Source organism: Oryctolagus cuniculus, chromosome 2 (genome assembly GCF_051225735.1).
Source record: "Oryctolagus cuniculus isolate XC-2025 breed Fujian yellow rabbit chromosome 2, ASM5122573v1, whole genome shotgun sequence".
Lineage (NCBI taxonomy): Eukaryota > Metazoa > Chordata > Mammalia > Lagomorpha > Leporidae > Oryctolagus > Oryctolagus cuniculus.
In genome coordinates this window covers 196,109,484-196,131,725 of record NC_142868.1, presented here as the reverse complement: position 1 = coordinate 196,131,725, position 22,242 = coordinate 196,109,484, and the positions used below count along the sequence as shown (strand labels likewise).

Sequence of the window (22,242 nt, the reverse complement as noted above, 5' to 3'; positions counted from 1 at the left end):
ATCAGCAGGATGTATCAGCAGGATGCCACACCTGGGGCCTTCCACACAGGCGCCCTAAGAATTCCGTATGAGATTAACTTAGGGGGGACCGGTGCTGTGGCATAGCGGGTAAAGCCGCCACCTGCAGTGCCGGCATCCCATACGGGCGCCGGTTCGAGTCCCAGCTGCTCCACTTCCAATCCAGCTCCCTGCTATGTCCTGGGAAAGCAGCAGAAGATGGCCCAAGTCCTTGGGCCCCTGCACCCACGTGGGAGACCTGGAAGAAGCTCCAGGCTCCTGGCTTCAGATCGGCACAGCTCCGACCATTGCAGCCATTTGGCGAGTGAATCTCGTTTGGAAGACTTGTCTCTCTCTCTGCCTCTGCCTCTGGTACTTGCCTTTCAAATAAATAAACCTGGAAAAAAGAGATTACTTTCAGGTATGTATGTAAGGTATACATGAAACAGAAATGAACTTCATGTTTACACTTGGATCCCAAAGATCATTATGTACCTGCAAATATTCCAAAATCCAAACAACCCCAGATCTGAAATGCCTCTGGTGCCAAGCACTTAAGATCAGATGCCGAACTGGAGCTGGGGTTGCATCTGGGGCTGCTGTGGGGGTTGGGCGTGACACGCTGTGCGTCCTGCGTCTGCAAGAAACCCATGTGCAGGCAGACAGAGGCCTTTTCTTGCTTGGAAAATGGCCTTAAAATGAAATCCCGGGGCTTGAGTGCCGGTATCGAAGCATCTGAACATTTCGTGATGTGGAATTTTATTGCCACCCTGATTTCCAGGAAAGTGAATTTCCTGTCTGTGATGTGTGTGCAGGTTGGTGGCACCCAACTCCCAGCAGCAGTGTTTTTTTTTTTTTTATAAATATTTTTATTTATTCATTTGAAAGAGTTACACAGAAAGAGGAGAGACAGAGAGGAGAGGTCTTCCGTTGTCCGATGGTTCACTCCCCAGTTGGCCACAATGGCCAGAGCTGTGCTGATTCTAAGCCAGGAGCCAGGAGCTTCTTCTGTGTCTCCCATGCGGGTGCAGGGGCCCAAGCACTTGGGCCATCCTCCACTGCTTTCCCAGGCCACAGCAGAGAGCTGGACTAGAAGTGGAGCAGCCGGGACTTGAACCAGCACCCATATGGGATGCTGGTACTGGAGGTGGCTGCTTTACCCACTGTGCCACAGCGCCGGCCCTGAGCAGTGTTTGTGCTTGTAGCTGCGGTTTTTGGTTACTGTGTCAGCCATAAGATGCCACGCCATTGTTGCTTGAGCAGCCATTTCTTAGGAACCAGTGAGGCTAACCCTGCTCCTCCTGTGTGTCTCTTGGCCTTTGGGTCTCCGTGTTTTGCTTCTTTACAGGAGATTTTTGGACACTTGCTTAGCAGCTCATTTGTTGCATCGTCTCGGTCAGCTTCCCTCTGGGTTTTTTATTTATTTATTTTTTATTTTTTGACAGGCAGAGTGGACAGTGAGAGAGAGAGAGACAGAGAGAAAGGTCTTCCTTTTGCCATTGGTTCACCCTCCAATGGCCGCTACGGCCGGCGCACTGTGGCTGGTGCACCACGCTGATCCGATGGCAGGAGCCAGGTGCTTCTCCTGGTCTCCCATGGGGTGCAGGGCCCAAGCACCTGGGCCATCCTCCACTGCACTCCCAGGCCACAGCAGAGGGCTGGCCTGGAAGAGGGGCAACCGGGACAGAATCCGGCGCCCTGATCGGGACTAGAACCCAGTGTGCCGGCGCCGTAAGGCGGAGGATTAGCCTAGTGAGTCGCGGCGCCGGCCCCCTCTGGGTTTTGCTCCTGTTGTTTCTCACTGAGCTTCCGTGAAAGGTGGCGGAAGGGCTGTGCCTCAGGGGGCGCCTCTGTGACACTGCCCCAGCCTTTGCCCCCTCGGGGAGTGGGCTGACGATGGTGGCAGTCCCGACACTACTGTAAGGGGCCTTAGGGTCTTTGTCTCATTTAATTATTGTGAATTTATGCACGTGTCCACTTCCTGTCACTGTTAGGGAATCTCTGAGACAGGTTCCCTCAGCTCCCGGTTCTGCAGGCTGGGTGGCACAGGCCAGCATCAGCCGGGCCGAGGGGACGTGCAAGACGGGGAGGGGTCTCCTGTGGTGAGGCAGGGAAACAATGACAGGGCAAGGGCTTTTTCTTTTGGAGAGATTTTATTTGTCTATTAGGAAGGCAGAGTGACTGAGAGAAGAGACAGAGTCCTTCCATCCACTGGCTGAGGCCAGGCCAGGCTGAAGGCGCTGTGGGGGTCTCCACTCTCCAGGTGGGTGACGGGCAAGGGTGCCTGTGGCGGCGCAGCCCTGGGGAGACGGGTGAAGAGTGAGTGACCATCACCTCTGGCCTTTCCTCAAGGGCCCTGTGGCCGGGAACTGGGGGCTGAAGCCACCCACAGCCACCCGGGGATCCAGCTGTGGGCAGGGCTGCCTCCATCCCTCTTGATGCGCTGCCCTGCCGCCTTGGCCCCCAGGGGTGCGTGTCTGTATGTGATGTGTGTGGCAAGTGTGGATATGCTTGATGAGTGTTCGCTGTGCATGTTCCATGTGTGATACATGTATGTGCATATATGACGAGGATAAGTGTCTATATGATTGTGTGGTCAGTATGTGATGGGTGTATGTGTGATGTGTATCATATGGTAAGTATGGATATGTGATGAGTATGTGATGTGTATGCTACATGTGTGGTGTGTGTATGTGCCTGTATGATGTGGATGATAAGCATGTGATATGATTTGATTGTGTGATAAGTATGTGCTGTGTGTATGTGTGAAGTGAATGGTAAGTATGATGTGTGTGACGAGTGTGGCAAGTGATGTGTATATTGCGTGTGTGATGTGGAAGATATGTATGTGATGTGTGTGTTGCACGGGTGCACAGTGTGTGTGTAATGAGATTGTGCAGAGCCGGTCATGGGAGAAGAGGGTCAGGAGGTGGGCGGGGCCTAGGGAGTAACTCCCGTCAGCTTCCGCTCTGTGCTCTCACACCTGGGTCCTCAGCGAGAGTCCTCTCTCCCTGGGGGGGCTCACCCCATTCAGGAGCAAGGCTGGCCCTGCACAGCAGCGGAGCCGAGCCCGTGCCAACGTGGGCAGGGCTGTACTGACAAGAGGAACGCGTATGCAGCTCCTGGCCCGCCCCGAGCCGTGAGATCCCGTCTGGGCTCCCCGCGCCCTGCGCCGGGCAGTGCACAGTCGCTTCCCCGTCGGTCACACACCGTCCCTCGCCCCACAGGCTGCCCTGGCCACCACGGGGCAGGGGCCAGCAGTGGAAGGCACAGGCACCCTGGCTCCCCAGAGCCTACAGCACATTTCTGTCAGTGTGCACGGCAGTACTCTCCTGCTGGGGGAGGCTGGAGAACGTCCCTCCTGATATGTCCCTGCTGATCTGTGGTTGGGGACAAGTCGTGGGACAGCTGAGCCCGTGCCCTGTGAATAGAAAGCTAAGGAGAGGGCAGGCGGTTGACTCAGTGCCTGAGATGCTGTTGACGCCTGCATCCGCTCTTGGGGCACTGGGCGCGAGTCCCAGCTCCACCCCGATTCCTTCCCCTGGGAGGCAGCAGGTGACGCTCAAGTACTTGAGTCCCTGCCACCCACCTGGGAGACCTGGACTGAGTCCTGGCTCCTGGCTTCAAGCTGGCCCAGTCCTGGATGTTGCGGGCATTTGGGAAGTAGACAAGTGCATGGAATCTCTCTCTTTCTCTCTCTTTCTGCATTTTGAATACATTTTTAAAAAACCAGCACCGCGGCTCACTAGGCTAATCCTCCACCTTGCGGCGCCGGCACACCGGGTTCTAGTCCCGGTCGGGGCGCCGGATTCTGTCCTGGTTGCCCCTCTTCCAGGCCAGCTCTCTGCTGTGGCCAGGGAGTGCAGTGGAGGATGGCCCAGGTGCTTGGTCCCTGCACCCCATGGGAGACCAGGAGAAGCACCTGGCTCCTGCCATCGGATCAGCGTGGTGCGCCGGCCACAGCAGCCATTTGGGGGGGTGAACCAATGGAAGGAAGACCTTTCTCTCTGTCTCTCTCTCACTAACTCTGCCTGTAAAACAACAACAACAAAAAAAACCTTACAGGAAATGAGGCATGCTTCCAGGATAGCCGGAAAGCAACAAGCAGCCTATAGAACACAAGCCAACATTTATTGAGTATCGATTATGCACCAGGCGCTGTGCTAAGCACTTTAATCTCAGACGCTGCTGAGGTGGCTGCTGTTCCTTATCTGTCATCTAGGGGGGAAGCCGAGGCCACGCGGGGTCACATGCTGATTCGCCTGCAGTTACACGGCGGGGAAATGGCAGAGCTGGGGGTCAGTGGAAGCACCCCGACCCCACCACCAAGATCGAGGACGGAGTAACAACTGAACCGTGGTTCATTCTTGTATCTCATCCAGCTCGGGGGTTCTGGGGGAGCCCCAACACCCAGAGCTGTGCCCAGTCGCGAGGGCCTCTGGGGCCTCCAGGGGTGACGGCTGCATGGCGTGGGGCTCTCGGCACAGGGTGCCAAGGGCCTCCAGGAAGAGCCTCCTGAAAGAGGGGGACATGACGTTGTACAGGACGGGGGTCACCGCCGAGCTCACGTAGAAGAGCGTGTTGGTCACCATGTAGAAGTAGTGATAGAAATCGTGGAGCGCCCTGGAAGAGAAACCAGGCCCAGTTAGGGAAGCCGTGGCCGCCTCACAGTGCCCCTCCCCTTCCTGCTGGGCGGGGGAGGCCAGCGCCCCACTGCAGGGGTCTCCTCACCGCCGCCGCCCTGAGCTGATGGCTCTACCCTGCGCACTTCCCATGGCACCTGCTGAAGTGCGGGGCCATTGTCTAGCCCAGGGGGATGCTGGGACCCCTGTGCGGCTGGGTGTGGCCAGGGAGATGCAGCCTGACTCCCCGTGGCTGAGCTGCTCTGAGGGCGGAAGGGCTTGGCTGCGCCCACGTGGGTGATGGGTGCTGGGGGCTCCCGCAGAGGAGGTCCCTGTGCACCCAGCTGTATCCCTGGAGCTGCTCCCTGTTTTCCAGGGTGTTTGACTTCCAGCTGCGCCATCGAAAGGGGGTGCACGTCTCGGTCTCTGTCCAAGGGGCCTTTCTTAGCTCAGGGAAGCACAGCTCCAGTCTTCCCGCGTCTCCTGGTCCCTGCCCGGCCCTGGAGACCGCTCTCCAGCCTGTGGTCAGGGTGCCAGAGCCCTGCCCTCCACCTCCCAGATCAGAAAATGCCCTCCCCACCTGCAGATGAAGGGTTCTGAGGGCACAGACTGGGCGTGGCCAGCTGCGACGCCAGCCACAGGCCCAGAGGACTCGGCAGCCTGGGTTCACTCTGGAGAGCGAGGGAGGCCCCGGCGCAGCCCAACGGGCCCCTCTTGCTGTGCAGGGTGCTTCTGCCCACGTACTCGGTCCACCTGTCCTCCGTGGTGTAGCAGTACATGAGCCTGCGGGCGTGGTACGGCAGCCAGCAGACGACATACACGGCCACGATGGCTCCTGCAGGACAGGTGGAGAGAGAGGGGTCACGTCAGACAGAAAGCAACGCGTTCTCAGTCGCGCTGTCTCTAAGGGGAGACCCCGAGGACAGGGGCGCTCCCCTGGGGTTTGTCCCTGGAGCCAGAGTTGGCAGGGAACTCTGGGATGGCCTACACATCCCTATCTGAGTCTGCTCTCAAGACTGGCACCGTCCCAGCCTCCAGGTGTCTGCTTCAACTACGACTCTTTCCTACCCTCTTCCTGATTGTGAAGGCACCGCTGTCCATTCTGCACTCAAGCCCGAAGCCAGAGAAGTCTGTTTCCCTTCCCCCAACATGAGCAGTCTAGGAAGGAGTTTCTCTTTAGGCCTCCCCTCCCCCGCCTCCCCATCGCACCCCAGGAGGCCCCAGGCCGCCTTCCCACGGGACTGAGACAGCCACCCCCTAACGTCCACCCCTTCCTCTCCTGCTCTCGCCCTGACCCAACTGGCAAACCCATGCTCTGGCCCGGCATGGCCCCTGCAGGAGCCCCATCAACTCAACCCCGTCCTGATGGAGACGCAGGCTCTTGGGCCCGCCTCGGCCTACTCAGTCAGACTCTGAGGGATGGGGCCCAGTGTCTGTGCTTCCTGATTCGCGGGGTCTTTCTTACACACTATTTACCCCCATCCTCCAAAGGGCTGCCCGGGCAATGGGTCTTGGAAATAAATCTCAAAAGAAATAATCAATATAGATCAATAGATAGGCATCGATGTAATCAGTATAAGTCAAAACACACTACGTCCCAGTCCTGGACACTGATGCTTTCAATCACTGGCCTGGGTCCCTTACAAGGCCACACTGTCCCAGGTACTTACAAAAAGTAAGCAGACAGAACAACGCTGTAGCAGGGGACTTGGCGAGCTGGAGGGGAACTGGATTCGGGGACCCAGCGGGTCTGCAGGCCTTAACCACACCTGCTCACATCGGTGCGCCTGCGCAGCCAGGCTTGCCAAATAGTGGCCTGGCTCTGACTGTGTGTGTGTGTGCGTGTGTGCCTGCGTGTGCGTGCGTGCGTGCACGAGCCCCGGAGCAGACCAGGGTTTCCTGTGCAGAATTCCAGCTCCTTCCCTCCCCACCGAGCCTTCCAGGAAGCCTGCTGGAGATTGCATAGCTCTCTTTGGGCAGAGGGAAAGGTGCCTGCAGAGAGGTAGCGGTGTGCTGAGGTCACCTGGCCCCCAGGCCGTGTCACTGACGACTTAACTGAGAACCCGGGCGCTGCGCTGGAGGCTGCGGACCCGGCTGGAGTCCCTGTGTCGCAGCAGGGCGTGGTGGCCCCCCAGGGAGAGCGTCTTCCTCCAAGCCATGAAGCCCAGGAGTCCCTCCTCACTGAGCAGCTCCAGGTGGCTGGGGGTGAAGCTGCCTGCGGCGGAAGCCGACGGCACCTGGGAGTAGAGGGCCACCAGGTGGTTCATGGTGACCCCGTTCAGGAAGGCCGTTAGTGCCAAGGGCAGCACGAAGGACACCAGCACGTTCACCTGCGGAGGAAGACCAAGGGCCGGGGACTCTGGTCACAGACTGGCTCAGCAGAAAGGGGAGGGGAGAGAAGGTTAGACGCCAGCTGAGGGGTGGGCCCCGGCACAGGCAGCACTATGCTGCCTGGGACACACATCCCACGGTGGAGTGCCTGGCTGCCGGTCCTGACCGTGCTCTCTGAACCAGCTTCTCACTAACGTGTGCCCCGGGAGGCAGCAGGCGACGGCTCCAGTACCACCCCTGCCATCCACATGGGGGACCTGGGTTGAATTCCTGGCTCCCAGCCTTGCCCGGCCCCAGTTGCTCCAGGCACTTGGAAAGTGAGCCAGTGGGTGGGAGATTTCTATCCATCTGTCTGTCTGTCTGTCTCTTTCTGTGTTTTTTTCTGCCTTTCACAAAAAAGAAGAGCAAAATAATCCCAATTTGAGTCTGGTTATTTGAACATAAAATGTATGCTTCAAGCTAACTGAGCATTTTTGCACATACTCTTTTTGGAATAAGGTTGTGACAGTGACAGATTTTACTATCAATGTATCAAGCTCGGACAAGGAATTTGACAAGCCGAGGAACGTCTCACGTGGGAAGTGGCGCCTCCGAGAACCAGGGATCCTGCCCAGCCAGTTCTGAGAGCGTCCTCCTCATAGAGACCAGAGGACGCCCCTTCCCAGGCTACGGGGGGTGTTTTCTTCTGGGTCTGCGTGTTTCCCACGTTCTTGTCGAAGCTCTGAGGTCCTGCTTTATTAGATCTGCCCGGCTCTCCACAACGTGTTTTAAGATGTAGCCCTGGCTCTGACATCAGTGGCCCTGCAGATACACACCCTGTAGCCCTGCAGCAGCAGCTGTGGGCTGGTGTCTCGCTCCAGCACGCGGCCGAGACGGAGAATGCCACGCCCGCCTGCTTCACGTATGCCCAAGCTGCAGACATGAGGGACACGACCAGGCAGAGCCCGTGTCAGCTCCTCTCTGCTGGGCACCTCCACTCATGATGAGAACACTGGCAAGTCCCTGTTAGCACAGTTAGCACCCAGCAGTGCTGCCTGGGCGGGATCTGCTGTGACAAGGATGCACTGTGTCCAGGTGAGTGAGCTGGCTTTTGTTTGCACTAGACGCTCTGTGACACTTGGGCACACAGATGCCACCCTCCCTGTCAGCGTGAGACACACACTCCCCTTCAACTCGCCAGGCTGCCATGTCTCCTCCCAGCTCCACAGGCACCACCCTAAGTGCTTCGGCCTCCTTTGCATCCTCCTGTTCGAACAGGTCCACTGTCTGGACAGCTCCTGTTTAAAGCCACAGTGCACTGCCACAGCCTCTGCGACCAGGGGGCCAGAGCAGGGGACCATGGGAAGGCACTGGGGCAGTAGCCCTGGGGCTCCGCTGAGTCCACCCCATAGCAACAGGAGCAGGTGGACAGCAGAAAGGACAGTGCCCCTTGGAAGCACCCCGGCACCATGGGACAGTGGGCAAGGAGGCGAGGGGAGCTTTCCCTGGCAAAGGGAGATGGGGATGGCTTGTGGATGGGGAGCTGTGCTTGCAACCTCCTGTGGGCTCCTTCCAGCCACAGCCCAGGATGCCACGGGGACAGCCACTCTGGGCTTCCACGTGGCCACCACACGCTCATGTCCTCACACTCACATAGCAATATTGAATGTGTTCAAATGCACATGTATAACTTTGATGGGAAAGTAAAACATCTGAAAAAGTAAATCTTAAAAAAAAAAGGCAAAAGAAATAAACAGCAGACATAGGAAATGGAGCTGAGTTAGCCAGGGAAGACTGGGGGTGGGCGTGGGGGAGGGGGTTGGAGGGGACACTTGGCATGTCACCTGGGGTGCGGTACTGCTCTGCACGTCACCTCAGGCAGAGCCCTGATTTTGCACCGCTGTGAGCATGACTGCTCTGGGCCAGGAAGACGAAGGGGAACCGCTGTGGAGGACAGGCTGGGCCCTGGGCACTGTCACGTCTTCAGTTACCAACCAGGAGGCTGAGCCTGTGGTCTCACGGGACAAGCTCTGCACAGACGCCCCAGGTCCTTCTCTGAGTCAGGGAGGGGCATCGGAGAGGGGGACACCCCCCAGGCTTCCCCCACATCTTTACCCCCAGCCCCTATTCTGGTCGAAGCCGCTCCTGTGGTATCTCTTTGACTTACAACAAGAAAAGTCCCAACTAAACTCTCCAGCTCAGTGAATTCTTTAGTTGCAGAAATAGGCCATACACTTGTAAGTGCCAATTTCTATGTAAAGTAAACCAATTACAAAGAAAGAAACAAACCCTCAGGTACTTGGCCCCCTGGTCCTTCCCCTCCATGCCTGGTCTACCCACAACCCCCACATCCCTGGGGGGACCCCAGGCCCACGGGAGAGGCACCTGAGACAGTTGCTCACGGGGGTGTGGGCTGGAGCCTGCAGAGTGGGGCGGGGAGAGGGGTGTCACTCAAACAGATGCAAGAGGACCATGCTGCCCACACAGCCACCACACAGGCACTTCTGCGGGTGCCTCGGTGGGCACGATAGACCCCAGGCAACCGGGAATCTCAGATCATTTAGGCAGCGACAGAGCAAAGCCAGGGAGCGCTGGCTTGTGGGATCCTCAGAATCTCAGAGGTGAGGTTCACTTTCAGGAAATGCATTGCCCAGTGCCAGAAATGCGACCATCGCCTGCTGAGAGAATTCAGAACAGGGGAAGCAGCGATGCGGCTCCTCTCAATGCTCCCCGTGTTGGCTGCTGCCCCCTCCCCGAGTCCCCCTCCCCACTCCCTGCTCCCCTACCTGGATGAAGACCTGCAGCGCGGTGCGGCTCACCAGCACGGTGCACACGCGGGAGGTCGGCTCCAGCGGGCCGCCCGCCGCCCGCAGCTCGTGCTTCTGGCCCACGATGACCGCCATGGGCAGGGAGAAGCCGAGCGAGGCGGCCCAGACGAGCGCCAGCAGGCGGCGGGTGCGGCGCGGCGTCAGCAGGCGGCGGGCGCGCAGCGGCTGGCACACGGCCAGGCAGCGCTCGGCGCTCAGGCTGGCCACGCTCAGCACCGTGGCGTAGGCGCACAGCTCACGCACCAAGTGGTAGGCGCGGCAGCCCAGGTCGCCGAAGGCCCAGGGGTGGTGGAGCCACACCGCGTTGCAGAGCTCCACGGGCGCGCTGACCAGCAGCAACAGCAGCGCGGCCAGCGCCAGGCTGAGCACGTGGTAGCGCAGGCGCCCCGGGCGGCCGGCACGCGCCTTCAGCACTACGTGCACGGACAGCACGTTGCCCGCCGTGCCCAGCACGAAGATGAGTACGTAGAGCCCTGTGAACAGCACCTTGGCCCAGAGGCGCGTGTCCGCGCCCACCAGGGCGTCCAGGCTGAGCCCGGCGCTGGGGCTGGGGCTGGGCCTCGGGGGCCGCTGGCTGCTGGGCTCCATCGGGCTACCGCGGCTTGCGCTCCCTCCCTCTCGCTGCCCGGAGACTGGGCCGGCTGCCCGAAGAGCCAGCGGGCACCTCCTCCTCTCCGGGCACCTCCAGAAGTGGGAGGACCCGCCCCTGAGGGGTGTCCCTGAGCCAGCGCGGGTCAATCCAGCCCGGAGTAGAATGCGGCTCCGCGCCTCTGCACAGGTTTGCTGACCTCTCTGAACCTAGTTTTCCCACTTCAACGTGTTATCCAGCCTGCAGAATGTCTGTGCAGATTAAGTGAGTGAGACTGTGTGAAAGTCCCCAACCCACAGGAGACAAAGGCATGGGGCTTTCGTGGCCTTGGCCGCTGGGCCTCTGTCGCCTGCCCGTGAGGTCCCCGGCCCGCTTGGAAAGAACCAGCTGAAACACACTGCCAGGTTCCTGCTCCAGTGCTGCCCTGGCGGCGTCCAGGGACTTCGCTGTCACTGACGGGCATCTCCTCTCCCGGGCCTTGGAGAATGCCTCCTCGGGAGGAAGCCTGGGTACCTGTTTGACAAAGCGTTGCTGGCCTGTTTGGGCAGCTCCTTAGCACACAGAACTTCAGGGCTCAAAGGCCCTAACATCTCATGCTGAGAACCCCTGGTGTTGGCTGGGGACAGATTTGCAATCAGACCTGGGAGTTCTCCTACTTTTATTTTTATTTATTTATTTTTTGTCTTTTGTTGTTGCGTCCTGGTGACGAGTGATGTAATCTTCCCTCTGGATAACCTTAGTACACTGAGCTCAATAGGATGTGCGCTTGCTTTGTTTCTCCAAGTCTCAGTCTGGTACGTGAATGGAGACAGCGGTGTGCTAACTGAATAGACACCAGGAGGTACTGTGGCTGTCACTGGAGCCTGGGCTGGGTTCAGGGGCCTGTGACTGTGTAGCTGAATGGAGCCCTTTGCTAGCAAGGGCCCTGTGCTGCCACTGTCATCTTGAAATCCTTCATGATGTTTAAAAAGATGTATTTATTTGGGGGAGAGAGAGAGAGAATATTTGATCTTCTGTGCCCTGGTTCACTCCTCTGACGGCTGCAGTTGCCAGGGCCGGTCTAGGCTGAAGCTGGGAGCGTGGAGCTCCATCCAGGTCTCCCACACGGGTGGCCGCAGACCAAACGCTTGGGCCATTCTCTGCTGCTTTCTCAGGCGCATTAGCAGGGATCTGGATCAGAAGTGGAGCAGTTAGAACTCGAACCGGCGCCCATCTGGGACGCTGGCATTGCAGGCTTACCTCACTGGACCTCATAATTCCTGAACGGGGGACTCTGCTGTTTCATTTTGCAATGGGCCCTGCAATGATATAGATTTATTTCAAAGACGGGGTCTTGTCCAGTTGCTTTCGTGAGCTCTGATTGTAGAATGGAGGAGAGACTGTGACACTGTGCAATTTCTGTTTCTCCCAAGTCATCAGAATAATTATGTGCTATTTCTTGCAAACAAAGTTTTTAATGAGATATGGGGAAGTGTTTGGCGTGGGGGTTAAGATGCCACTCGGGATGTCCGGGTGAAATAACACCACAGTCCAGGGTTACCCTTTTGTGCCCAATTTTGCCAGGTTTTTGGAATTTAACTCTTTGTGTCCCAGAGGCCTCATGGACCCCTAACAGTGAGTGAGGCCTGGATCCCGTCTGGAGGGGGCCTCTGTGGTGGTCCAGGTGATGAGATGTGAGCCTGCAGGTAAGTGACCCTCCCCAGTGCATTCTAGGTGTGGGGGGAGGGGAAAGGGTGCTGGCGTCCCACGGCGTCCTGGCCTACTGTTACGGCTTTCACAGGGCTTGGCGTGGGCGTGGAAACTCCAGAGTCTCCCGTGAGTGGTTATGGGGTTGAGGGTTGACAGATTAAGCACTGGGCTGCATTAGGTTGCTAGGTGCAGCCCCTTGAGCACATCCTGATGTAAGGGCTGGCCACGTGGAGGGTGCAGGAGAGCGCCCTTGTCTCTCTGCCGTCCTCCATCCCCACCGGATGCCTGATCTTCGACTGTGAACCTCCAAACCTTCTTCCCTCCCAAGTGTCCCCTCTCTGGGATTTTAATTAAGGCAACAAAAGGCAGATCTCCCTGACCCTCGGCTTCCTCTTCTGAGAAGTGACATGGCCCGGCCTGGAGGAATGTGTGAACTGGAGATGATGTGTAAGTCCATCCAGGAGACAGGACTCAGAAGGGCCAGGCCCCACCTCTTTCCCTTTCCCACCCAGGTCCAGGGTGGGGAGATCAGGGGAGGCGTCAAGGAAGAGGGGGTTTGATCTGAAGCTTGGAAGTGGACGCGGGCAGGGAGCCCCAGCAGTGGTCACTTCCCTTCCTTGGGCACCAGTGTCAGCTCTCAGTGGCCTGGGGAGCACTGGGACATGGATCCCTCTGTCACCTCCGCCCCCGTCTCCTCCAACGCAGGCCGCCCACAGGGGTGTGAGTGACTCCACCCTGCACTCAGAGGCCGACAGCCAAGACCTGCAGCTGCCTCTCCCCTGCGCCACCCGGACGGTGCCCCACTGCCCCCTGGCTCACGCCTGGGCTGAGAGCCACCGCTGCCTGCCTTGGTCAGTTCTGTCCCAGCACTGCTGGGACCAGGTGCACTTCCTCACCATCTTATCTCTCGGTGCTCATGAGGTTCTCAAAATATCTCAGTGGGACACCTTAAAAATAGTGCACACGCTGGTGAGCCAGCTCCGAAATGTCGCGCGGACCTGCCATTACCCTCCCCTGAGGACACCTCAGGATGCTGGGCCATGGAGCCAGCCCAGGTCATGGGGGCGGGGCCAGCTCTGCGGCTGTGGGAGGGCGTCCTCCCCGGGTGGGGGGCAGGGGCGTCAGTACTGGGGTGGCCAGGAATGTGGTGACCTGGGGTCCCAGAGGCCCAGGGTCCGGCACTCATGGATAAGCCACATGCAGTGAGGATAGTTATACCCCAAGCAATGGGAAAGCCAGGCTCCTCTCTTTCTTTCTTTTTAAAGATTTATTTTATTTGTTTGAAAGTGGAGACACACAGAGAGAGGGAGAGGGAGGGAGACAGAGGGGAAGGTCTCCCATCTGCTGGTTCACTCGCCGAATATCCACAATGACCAGGGCTGGACCAGGCAGAAGCCAGGAGCCTGGAACTCCATCTGCGTCTTCCACATGGGTAGTAGGGGCCCAAGCACTTGGGCCGTTCTCTGCTGTTTTCGTGGCACGTTAGCAGGGCGCTGGGCCAGGAGTGGAGCAGCCAGGACTCGAACAGGTCCTGTGACATGGGATGCTGGTATCCCGGAGGCTGCTGAGCCCACTGTGCCACAATACCAGCCCCATGCCAGACTCCTTCCTTCAATTTTCCCAATTCATTCTCAGAACAAACCCAGACAGATCTTAGCAGGGCCCCTACTGGAGGGAGTGAGGAAGGAGACCCTGAAAGCAGGGAAGGCCGGGGAGAGCTAGAGTGTGGGGCTGCCCGGTGCTGCCCATGGAGTAAAGGTGCCAGCAGGACACCAGTGCTGTGGCTTAGCTGTCAAAACTGCTGCATGTGACGCCAGCATCCCATATGGGCGTCAGTTCAAGTCCCAGCTTCTCCACTTCCAATCCAGCTCCCTGCTAATGTGCCTGGGACAGCAGTGGAAGATGGCTCAAGTGTTTGGGCCCCTGCACCCACATAGGAGACCTGGAAGAAGATCCTGACTCCTGGCTTTGGTCTGGCCCAGCCCTGGCCATTGCAGTCATTTGGGGAGTGAACCAATGGATGGAAGACCTCTCTGTCTCTCCCTGTCTCTGTAATAATGACTTTCAAATAAATAAAAATAAATCTTTGTTGATAAAGATGCCAGCAGACACCTCACTGGCTGCAGGGACATGAGGACCAGCCAGGGGAGCTGAGGCGTGCGGCCCAGTGTGCCCTGTGGCCACAGCTTCTGTCTCCAGTCATTCTCTCCCTGACCCTCCTGCTGCAGCCTGCTCTGCACACGGCCACACACCCAGTGCGAATTCCAAGTCCCTTCTGCAGCCCTGCTCTGCTGGAGCACCAGCCACACCTTCAGCTAAAGCCTCCGTGCCCACCGTCCAGCCCTCTGCCCCAGCCTCCGCCGAAACCACCCCCTCCCACCCTAGCCCAGGATCCAGGTGGGGGGTCTGTGTGTTAGAGTTAGATTAAGGGCCTGCGGGGCCACTTCCCGGCATTGCTGAGGTCTATGTGTTTTCTGTCTGTCACCGGCAGGCGTGCGGTGGAAACCACAGGGCCTCATGCATTGTCAGTGCACAGCTCCACGCGCGTGGGAAGCAGTCGTGGCCCAATAGCTGTTGTCCAGCCAATGGGGCTGAGCACGCTGGCTGAGCCCTGCTAGGGAGGGGAGCCCAGGGCAGGGTCTGCAGGGAACAGTGTGGGGAACGACATAGGGAAAATGCAGCTGAGCCCAGTCCTGCCTCCCAGGGGCCGAAGGAATTTGGAGGGCCAGAGCAAGTGTTCCCTGGGGCTTTTGTGGGAGGCAGGTGGTATATAAAGAGGACAGGGCATGGTCTGGAAAGCATAGTTGGGTTCCCTGCGCTCAGCACCACCTCCCACCAAACCCTCTGCACAAGTAATACACAGAGGGCTTCCAGTCCCATTCTGCCCCCTGAGCTGTGTGACCTTGGGGTGCTGTGATCCCAGTACCACCATGGCTGGCCAGCAGGGGGCGCGCCCCTCCCCTCGGTGCCCCTGCCCACAGTTGACAGCAAAGGGGCGCTTTCCGGAACCTCTGCCTCCCGGTGTTGTTTGTCAGCCAGTCTGCAGGTGGGAAAGGACTTGCAATTCAACACCCTGCTCTTTTGCTGAGCCCTGTGACTTGGCTGCGCTCCGGGCGGGCGTACAGGCGAGCACAGCCTGCCCCGGGCTCCAGTGTCCGTGTCACAAGCACCAGCCTCCCAGAGTCTGGCCGGGCTGCCCGAGAGACATTCCTCTCCCAGAGCGGCCAGTACCCTCGGGCCGGGCCATGGCGAAGCAGGACAGAGTCTGCAGCTCCAGCTGGGATTCCTCGCAGGGCAAGAGCCCCCAGGATTCGGCTTGGTCGTGGGTAAGGGCCGGCCACGTGGCCATCTGCAGACACGGCGCCACTCTCCGTTCTTCCACCTGTGGATGTCGGGTGCTGATGGGACTGTGGGGTCAAGTGTGCCCAGAGCGCTCCTCATCATGGGCCCCCGGATGAGTGATGGGCTCTTGCTTCGGTAGCTGCGTTTAGCGTGGTGGCTTTAGCGCTTGCCCGGGTGCTAAGGGACTCTCCGGCACCTCAGGTGGAACGTGTGTGGTGATCGCTTTGTTCCCAGCGTGCTGGGCTGGGAACCGTGGCGGCTTTTGTGTTTAGCGTTGGCACAGCCTGCTGGAGGGACTCTGGCACCGTCTCAGAGACACGCTGGGTGTGACATGGGCCCTATGGGATCCTGGAGCCAGGGGCAGTCTGGTGGCCTGCTGTCACCTTGCCCGGGATGCCACAGCATGTTTTTGCATGGGGTGGGAGAGGTTGTTCATAAGTGCCCCCCCCAACACTGGAGAGGGGGAACTAGAGAACCCTCAGTAGCAGGGAGCTCAGGGCCTTGCTTTCTCCAGGGAGGACCGTGTGCCAAAGCCTCACCCCAAATATTGCGTCCCAGAGACCCCGCGATGCTGTGCTCTGGGCCTCAGCTGCAGGAGGCTGGGCTGGCGCCAGCAAGTGTGCCGTGAGCAGGGGCGCAGCAAGCCTGGGGCGCTACAGCCGGTCCCCAAAGCACCTGTCGCTGTCACTTCACTCAGCTCCGTGTCGGGCAGGAGGCTGGGCAGGGGTGGCTGTCGGTGCTCAAGCTGGAAGGCAGAGAGGGAGACAGAGGAAGAAGAGGGCCCGAGTGTCGCTTGGCCCTCGGGGCAGGTGTCTCCTCTGTGGGCCGGAACTTGCTCCCCGTGCAGGTAGCACAGGAGCGTCCCCGCCCCGGAGTGCCCTGCGGAGGAATGGCCACCCACACCTGGCTCATTAGTGAAATTGATCGCGTGGTGGTGATTCAGCGGCTTTGTCTCGCTTCCACCCTGGGAGGACCCGCAGGGGCCTGGCCGGCTCCACCCCAGCGGTGAAGGAGTCTGGGCGGGCGGGTGGGTGGGGACCGCTGACAGTGTCCCACTGACACCTGAGGGAACAGGCTGTGGAGTTGGGATGCATCCGTGGGGGCTTGGGGGGGTACATGGGTGGGGGTGGTGCCCAGCCCAGCTCTGGCCCGCCCCCCAGGGCCTCCCCGTGGCCGCCATGACCAAGGATCGGCCTTGGTGCTTTTCCTTGAAGCAGTTCGTTACAGGACACGGTGGAAGGTGGGATCACTCTAAACTGTGGATCAGACAATGAACTTTGCGCTCCCCGGCTCGGCTCAGTCAGCAGAGGCCCTGAGAATTAAGCTACAGAAAGCATCTCGGATCCACCATTTGCCCCCCTGCACCCCCACCCCTTCCCACCTCCCCCCACCCCCTCCAGCTCTGTCTTGAAGGGAACTGTGAAAGTCCAGGTGGAAGCCCTCAGCGGGCCCCTTGCCCCTTCCACTGTGGTCTACATGCCCCTGCTGGCTGCCTCTGTGCAGGGCCTGTGACTCTCTACTCCCCAGGGAGCCAGGCCTCCAGGGCACAGCGGGGTGCTGGGGTTCCCAGGGTTACCTGCTTCTCCTGGAGGTGTCCGCCCCACCTCACCTGCTGTGTGGGGTGGGCAGCTCCTCAGCGCTCCCCAGGGCCTGGCTGCAGCTCTGGTGAGAGACCGGCTTCCTTCCCCTGCTGGAGGGCTGGGCCAGGCTGGGCCCAGGATTGGGGGCTTCGGCAAAGCCGAGGAACTAGGATGCCAACCAGGAATCTGAGGCAAAGCCCAGATGGGCAGACTGCAGTTCGGGGAAACCGGGGAGCCCGCAGGAGATCTGGCCTGGGCAGGCGCTGCAGCTGTCTTGGCGGGCAGCCCAGGCGAGGCTGGCTGGCTTCTGGGGCGGTAGAAGTGGCGCAGCTGCCACAGGGCTGGGAGAGGGCAGCTGGCAGCATCGCAAGCCCTCGGAGGCACCTGCTGGATTGGCACCCTCCACCATGGTGCTGGCCACAGCCATTCCCAGAGACGCTGGGCCCCGAGTGTGTACAGGGCCCCATGGGGGCTGGGGAGATGGGCAGAGCCTGCCCCTGCTCCCCCAGGAGGCTGAGGCGGAATGTGGGTGGGTGGGGTTGCAGCAGGCTCCTGCAAAGTTCCCAGGGTGCTGACCTGGAAGGGCCTGGGAGGCGACATCTGAGAAGCGAGCATTTGAGCCAAGCCTTGGAGGAGGGCTAGGAGTTCAACAAACAGAGCAAAAAGGCCAGGAGCCTCCTCGCTGTGGCTGGGCAGAGGTGGGGTGAGAGCACAGGGCGTTCCCCTTAAGCTAAGTCTGCAGGAGCTGCTCTTAGGCCACGTGGACTTTCTTGTCCCTTCGATGAGGCGTGCACGGTGACATTCCTCCAGCCAGGCACTCAGAAGCCAAGCCTGAGGCCCAGAGCGAGGGCCTGCGCTTTCACGCAGCCATGCCAGGGTCACGTTTTGATTTGCTGGAGCGTGTTTTCGTCTGTAAAACGAGGCATGTAAGGCTTACTAACCCAGCGCTCCCAGGTGCTCTGCAGAGGTGGCCACCGTTCACCCCAGCACTGCAGGAGATCCAGACCAGTGGGATCGGATCCCCAGGGAGAGCCCAATCAGGACCCCAGGCCCAGGGGAAGGGGTAGGGTCTGGGCCCCCAGCTGCCCGAGCACGCGCTTGCTGCTTGCACTCCCCTGGCTCCACAGCCCAGAAGCCTCGTGGGCAACCCCCTCGTGGGCCCCCTTCCCCATGCCCCTTGGAGGTGGCCCAGCATCGAGGAAAGACAAGCTCAAGGGAAGGACCCACCTCCCCCCAGGGCCTCAGCCAACTGGAAGCACCTGTGTAGCTTGCCCCGCTGGTCCCGGGAGGGCTCTCTCAGTGTACGTGTGTGTAGACAGAGAAAACCACCAGGAGCAAAGCCCACGGGGCCTTGGCAGGCCAGGGTGTAGAAGCTGAACTTTAGGTCTCTGCTCAGCTCAGTGTCCTGGGCCCCGGCTGACCCTGCCCCGAGGTCAGTGGTCGGGAGGCCTTGAACTTCCCCGGGAGGTGTCACTTTGCCACCGCCCACAGGACAGCCACCTCCCTGCTGCCAGGACCACATGGCCTGATGTGACTTTGCTGGTGACGAGAAGGCAGGGCGAATGCCCTCAGCCCAGCAGCGGGCGAGCCCTGCTGGGGGCTCCAGGCTGCTCCGTGCTTGCACCTGATCTCCCCACAGAGACGGGGCCCACCTGTTGTGCACCCGCACAGGGCTCCGGCCCAGGCCCAGTGAACTTGTGACAGTGGTGGGGGCTGGGGCTCCCCGCCCTCCTGCAGGGTGATGCACCTCAAGCCTCTTCGCTTCGTGCTCGTCCTGCGTCTGGTGGGAACAGGTTTTGTTTCTCCGTGGAGATGGAATGCGGGCGACAAGGACTCGGCTGCACCTTCCTCCTCTGCCTCGGAGTTCTGGAACTTCCTCCCACCAGCGGGGGCTCCAGTGGGGATGTCTCCATCTCGGTGTCCCCACAGCACCTAACAGGCAGCCTGGCTGACCCTTACCGCTGGGCCATGTGTCCTGGTTTGCCTGCCAGCTGAGTGCCCACCGTGGTCCTGATTAATTATTTGCAATGCCCTTTTTACTGTCACGGGCATCTGGGATGAGACAAGCCCCCTCCTTAGCACACTTTTTTTTAAGGCCAAGCACCTGCCTCTGGAGCCTTCCCCCCTACAATTTGTAAGGTAGATTGAGAGAGAGAGAGAGAGACAGACAGACAGACTGACTGATTTTCCATCCACTGTTTCACTCCCCGAATGGCTACAATGGCCGGGGCTGGGCCAGGCCGAAGCCAGGAGCCAGGAACTCCATCTGGGTGTCCATCCACCATGTTTCCCATGGGGGTAGAAGTGGGCCCAAGCACTTGGCCCATCTTCTGCTGCTTTCCTGGATGCATTAGCAGGGAGCTGGATCAGAAGCAGAACAACCAGGACTCACACTGGCACTCTGGTATGGGAGTGCCCAACGCCAGCCTCCCACCGAAAGGTCCTTTCTACTGGAAACGCAGGGTGGGGCTGGGTCCTACTGGTCTCCCCTTCCCTGGGGTCAGGGCTAGGGCAGTGTGTCTAAGGCAGTTTCCAACAAAGCCACTTCATTGAAGGACTTAGTTTCCTTCCTGCACTGTGAGGTTCCAATGAGCTGTGGGAGTCCAAGTGCTTTGTGGGGTCCCACACGATGCAGTCCAACCTGTCATTGTCCTGCCCTGCCCCATGCCAGGCCTGGGAGCTCAGGAGAACACGTGGTCTATGTTACCATTCGGCAGGCGGAGGGCGGTTGCAGGAGTGAGTCTGGCGGCTTCTTTCCCTCAGCTTAGTGTAAAAAGCCAGGAAACAATTTGCAAAGAGGCAGAAAGTTTTATTTGACAGAAAACATCTGGGCCGAGAGGAGAGCAGGCGGAGTGCCCGAACGGGACGCTGGCTTTGAGGGAGTGCCCGGGGTTTTAAGGCATTCTGTGCAGGCGCCCACTGGACGGGAGGGGTCACATACTGTATGTTGATTGGCTTGGGGCTTGTGCAGCTAGCGGGGGTCTGTTGGAGACCCTCTGTCTCCTTAGCGGCTCAGCCCCCTCCTCTGCTAGTTCTACGTGGAAGATTGCAGCTAACTTGGAGGCGTGATGTAAAACCGCAAGGTCACACTTGTTGCACAAGAAGCCGTTTGTGGGGGAGAGGCCGGTCGGTCTGGAGACAGCTTTCCAGCCACAGCTGTCAGTCTGCTTGTGAGGGACATTCTACCTACGTCCTGGGGACCCACAGACTCCCAGCCCCCCTGGACAGCTTCAGTCTAGATCACAGGAAATGCACGTGGCAGGATTTCGCCCTCTGGTATTTAGAGTTGCTGAGCTGTGTGTTTGCGAGCGCGAGGCCACGGCTGGGCTGGGTGTGCTGTACATGATAAAGTTCAGATATCCGGGCAATGGTGCTATGGAAGGAGACCCCTTGTGAGCCACGCTTTTCCAGGCTGGTGTGCCTGGCGCTGAACGGGGGAATGAGGGACCAGGAGCCACAGCCACAGCCCACCCTGGTCATCCGTGACTCCGCCTTCCCGTGGAGAGAAGATGGTCACAGATGTGGTCGGGGAGACCCGACTGGCTGTTCCCCTGCACCTGCCCCCCCCCCCCCGCCCTGCAGGGCTGGCATTTAACGTTAATGAACAACACCTTTGCAGCTGGGGAAGGCGCCCAGGGTGGTAAAACTCGGCTGTTGGAAGTCCGGCCCTGCCACTTGTAAACTGAGCGGCTGCCCTCAGCCAAGTTGCTTTTAGCCTCTCTGAGCCCTGGGTTCTGCATCGTTAAAACGGAGTCTCATAAATCCGCTTTATGAGCTTAGGATGGGGGCAAATGAGGTGAGTTGTTATAGAGTTTTAGGATGTTTTTCTCTGAGCAGCTGTGGGGAAAATGTGTTAGGAGACGCTGTGGGAGAAAATATTAACTCTTGAGAATTCCCTGTGCTGAGCTGAGTGCCTGCAGCTGGGAGCCGCACTGTCTCCAGCGCCAGGCATGGTGCTGATGTAAGCAGGTGCGCCGGCTGCAGCCAGGGCCAGCCCAGTGATGGCACTCAGCCTTTTAGGAGGAGCACCGGAGGGTCGCACAGGGGGTTGGGGGAGGGGAGACAGGTTTTGGAGGCAAAGTATCCTGATCCCCAAGACAGTGCTGCGTGGCGTGTGGATGCTGGTCCTCCTGACGGTGCATTTTGGAGAGATTCAAGTGTGTTTCACTGATGAAATGACTGCCGTAGCAGGTGCTCCTCCCTGTCTCTTCCTCCTCCTCCTTCTTTCCTAAGATTAAGTTGACAACTTTGGGGCCCGCACAGTGGCACAGCAGGTTAACTTTCCACCTGAGATGCCGGCATCCCACATGGGTGCTGGTTCAAGTCCCAGCTGCTCTGATTCTGATCCAGTTGCCTGCTAATGTGCCTGGGAAAGCAGTGGAAGATGGCCCATGTGCTTGGGCCCCTGCCACCCATGCAGGAGACCTGGATGAAGCTCCTGACTCCTGGCTGCAGGCGGGCTCAGTCCCAGCACTTCCAGCTATTTGGGTTGTGAACCAGCAGATGGGAGATCACTCTCTGTCTCTCTCTGTCTCTCTCCCTAACTCTTTTCAAATAAATAAATCTTATAAAGTTGACAGTCTTATGTCAGCTGGCACCCATGCTCAACTTAGCACATATCATCCAAGAATGCTGTCTTTCCGTTTGTGCATCCATTCTAGCATGGAGTGTTCATACATTTTTCAAAGCTTTATTTATTTATTTGAAAGGCAGAGTTACAGAGAGGCAGAGAGAGAAGCCTTCCATGTGCTAGCTCACTCCCCAAATGGCCACAACCACAGGAAGTGGGCAGCACTGGGCCAGTCCCAAGCCAGGAGCCAGGAGCTTCTTCCGGGTCTCCTACGTGAGTGAGAGGCCTAGGGACTTGGGCCATCTTCTACTGCTACCCCAGGCCATAGCAGAGAGCTGGATCGGAAGTGGAGCAGCCGGGACTCAAACCAGTGACCATATGGGATGCTGGCACTGTAGGCGGCAGCTTTACCCGCTAGGGTGCAGTGAGACCTGGCACGGAGTATGAGGCCTCCACTAATTACCCAGGCCCCTATAAGCCCTGGAGATGGAGCAATGAGTAGAAAAGACGGCCCTGCCCTCCTGGGGGCCACACTTTCACTGGGGCTGCAGAAAACAAGCTGGCAGTTGAGTAAAGCACCTCAGGCGAGGACTGGAAAACATGGCGCACAGGAGGACATCGTGGGTGGCTCATAGGGCTGCAGCACTGGAAGTGTTACCGGAGAAATTGCAGGGTTCTTGTCTTCGTGCAAGAAAGAATTCAGGCGTGAGACAGA

The 22,242-nt window shown here is 59.0% G+C and overlaps 2 protein-coding genes and 1 long non-coding RNA gene across 17 annotated transcripts in view; 1 reads left to right on the top strand and 2 right to left on the bottom strand.

The window, feature by feature from the left end:
• Positions 1-1,793: 1,793 nt before the first annotated feature.
• Positions 1,794-10,390, bottom strand: NTSR2 (neurotensin receptor 2). Of its 3 annotated transcripts, none has more exons than XM_089326794.1 (4): positions 10,244-10,390; positions 6,676-6,949; positions 5,364-5,454; positions 1,794-4,620 (listed from the first exon to the last, which is right to left on the bottom strand). In XM_089326794.1, the coding sequence occupies exons 1-4, from the start codon at positions 10,343-10,345 to the stop codon at positions 4,359-4,361; spliced, it is 729 nt and encodes a 242-aa protein (XP_089182920.1). In that variant the 5' UTR covers positions 10,346-10,390; the 3' UTR covers positions 1,794-4,358. The 3 variants fall into 3 exon arrangements, with proteins under 3 accessions (XP_089182920.1, XP_089182919.1, XP_002710122.5); XM_089326793.1 differs by having other exon boundaries at positions 1,796-4,620; positions 5,364-5,457; positions 6,678-6,949; positions 9,716-10,377; XM_002710076.6 differs by having other exon boundaries at positions 1,800-4,620; positions 9,716-10,372.
• A 2,893-nt stretch (positions 10,391-13,283) lies between these two features.
• Positions 13,284-17,382, bottom strand: LOC149128198 (uncharacterized). Its single transcript, XR_016229551.1, has 2 exons — positions 16,954-17,382; positions 13,284-16,122 (listed from the first exon to the last, which is right to left on the bottom strand). It is a non-coding gene; the product is annotated as an uncharacterized LOC149128198 (long non-coding RNA).
• Positions 15,157-22,242, top strand: part of LPIN1 (lipin 1) — a 126,604-nt gene continuing 119,518 nt past the window's right edge. For 3 of the 13 annotated variants that reach the window (XM_089326781.1, XM_051827802.3, XM_008254749.5), the window contains exon 1: positions 15,174-15,361. In XM_089326781.1, coding sequence (XP_089182907.1) covers positions 15,281-15,361 — 81 coding nt within the window. In that variant the 5' untranslated portion in view covers positions 15,174-15,280. Of the gene's footprint in view, positions 15,362-22,242 lie in introns of all 13 variants that reach the window. The other 10 variants (XM_089326782.1, XM_051827807.3, XM_017340887.4 and 7 more) reach the window with 6 other exon arrangements.

Coding starts and splice junctions, on each gene's coding strand:
- NTSR2 (XM_002710076.6), bottom strand. CDS start 10,345: ATGGAGCCCAGCAGCCAGCGGCCCCCGAGGCCCAGCCCCAGCCCCAGC. Junction 5,455..6,675: donor GCGCAGCGCCCGGGTTCTCA/GTTAAGTCGTCA, acceptor CCTGTCCTGCAG/GAGCCATCGTGGCCGTGTAT. Junction 4,621..5,363: donor ACGGAGGACAGGTGGACCGA/GTACGTGGGCAG, acceptor TTTCTCTTCCAG/GGCGCTCCACGATTTCTATC.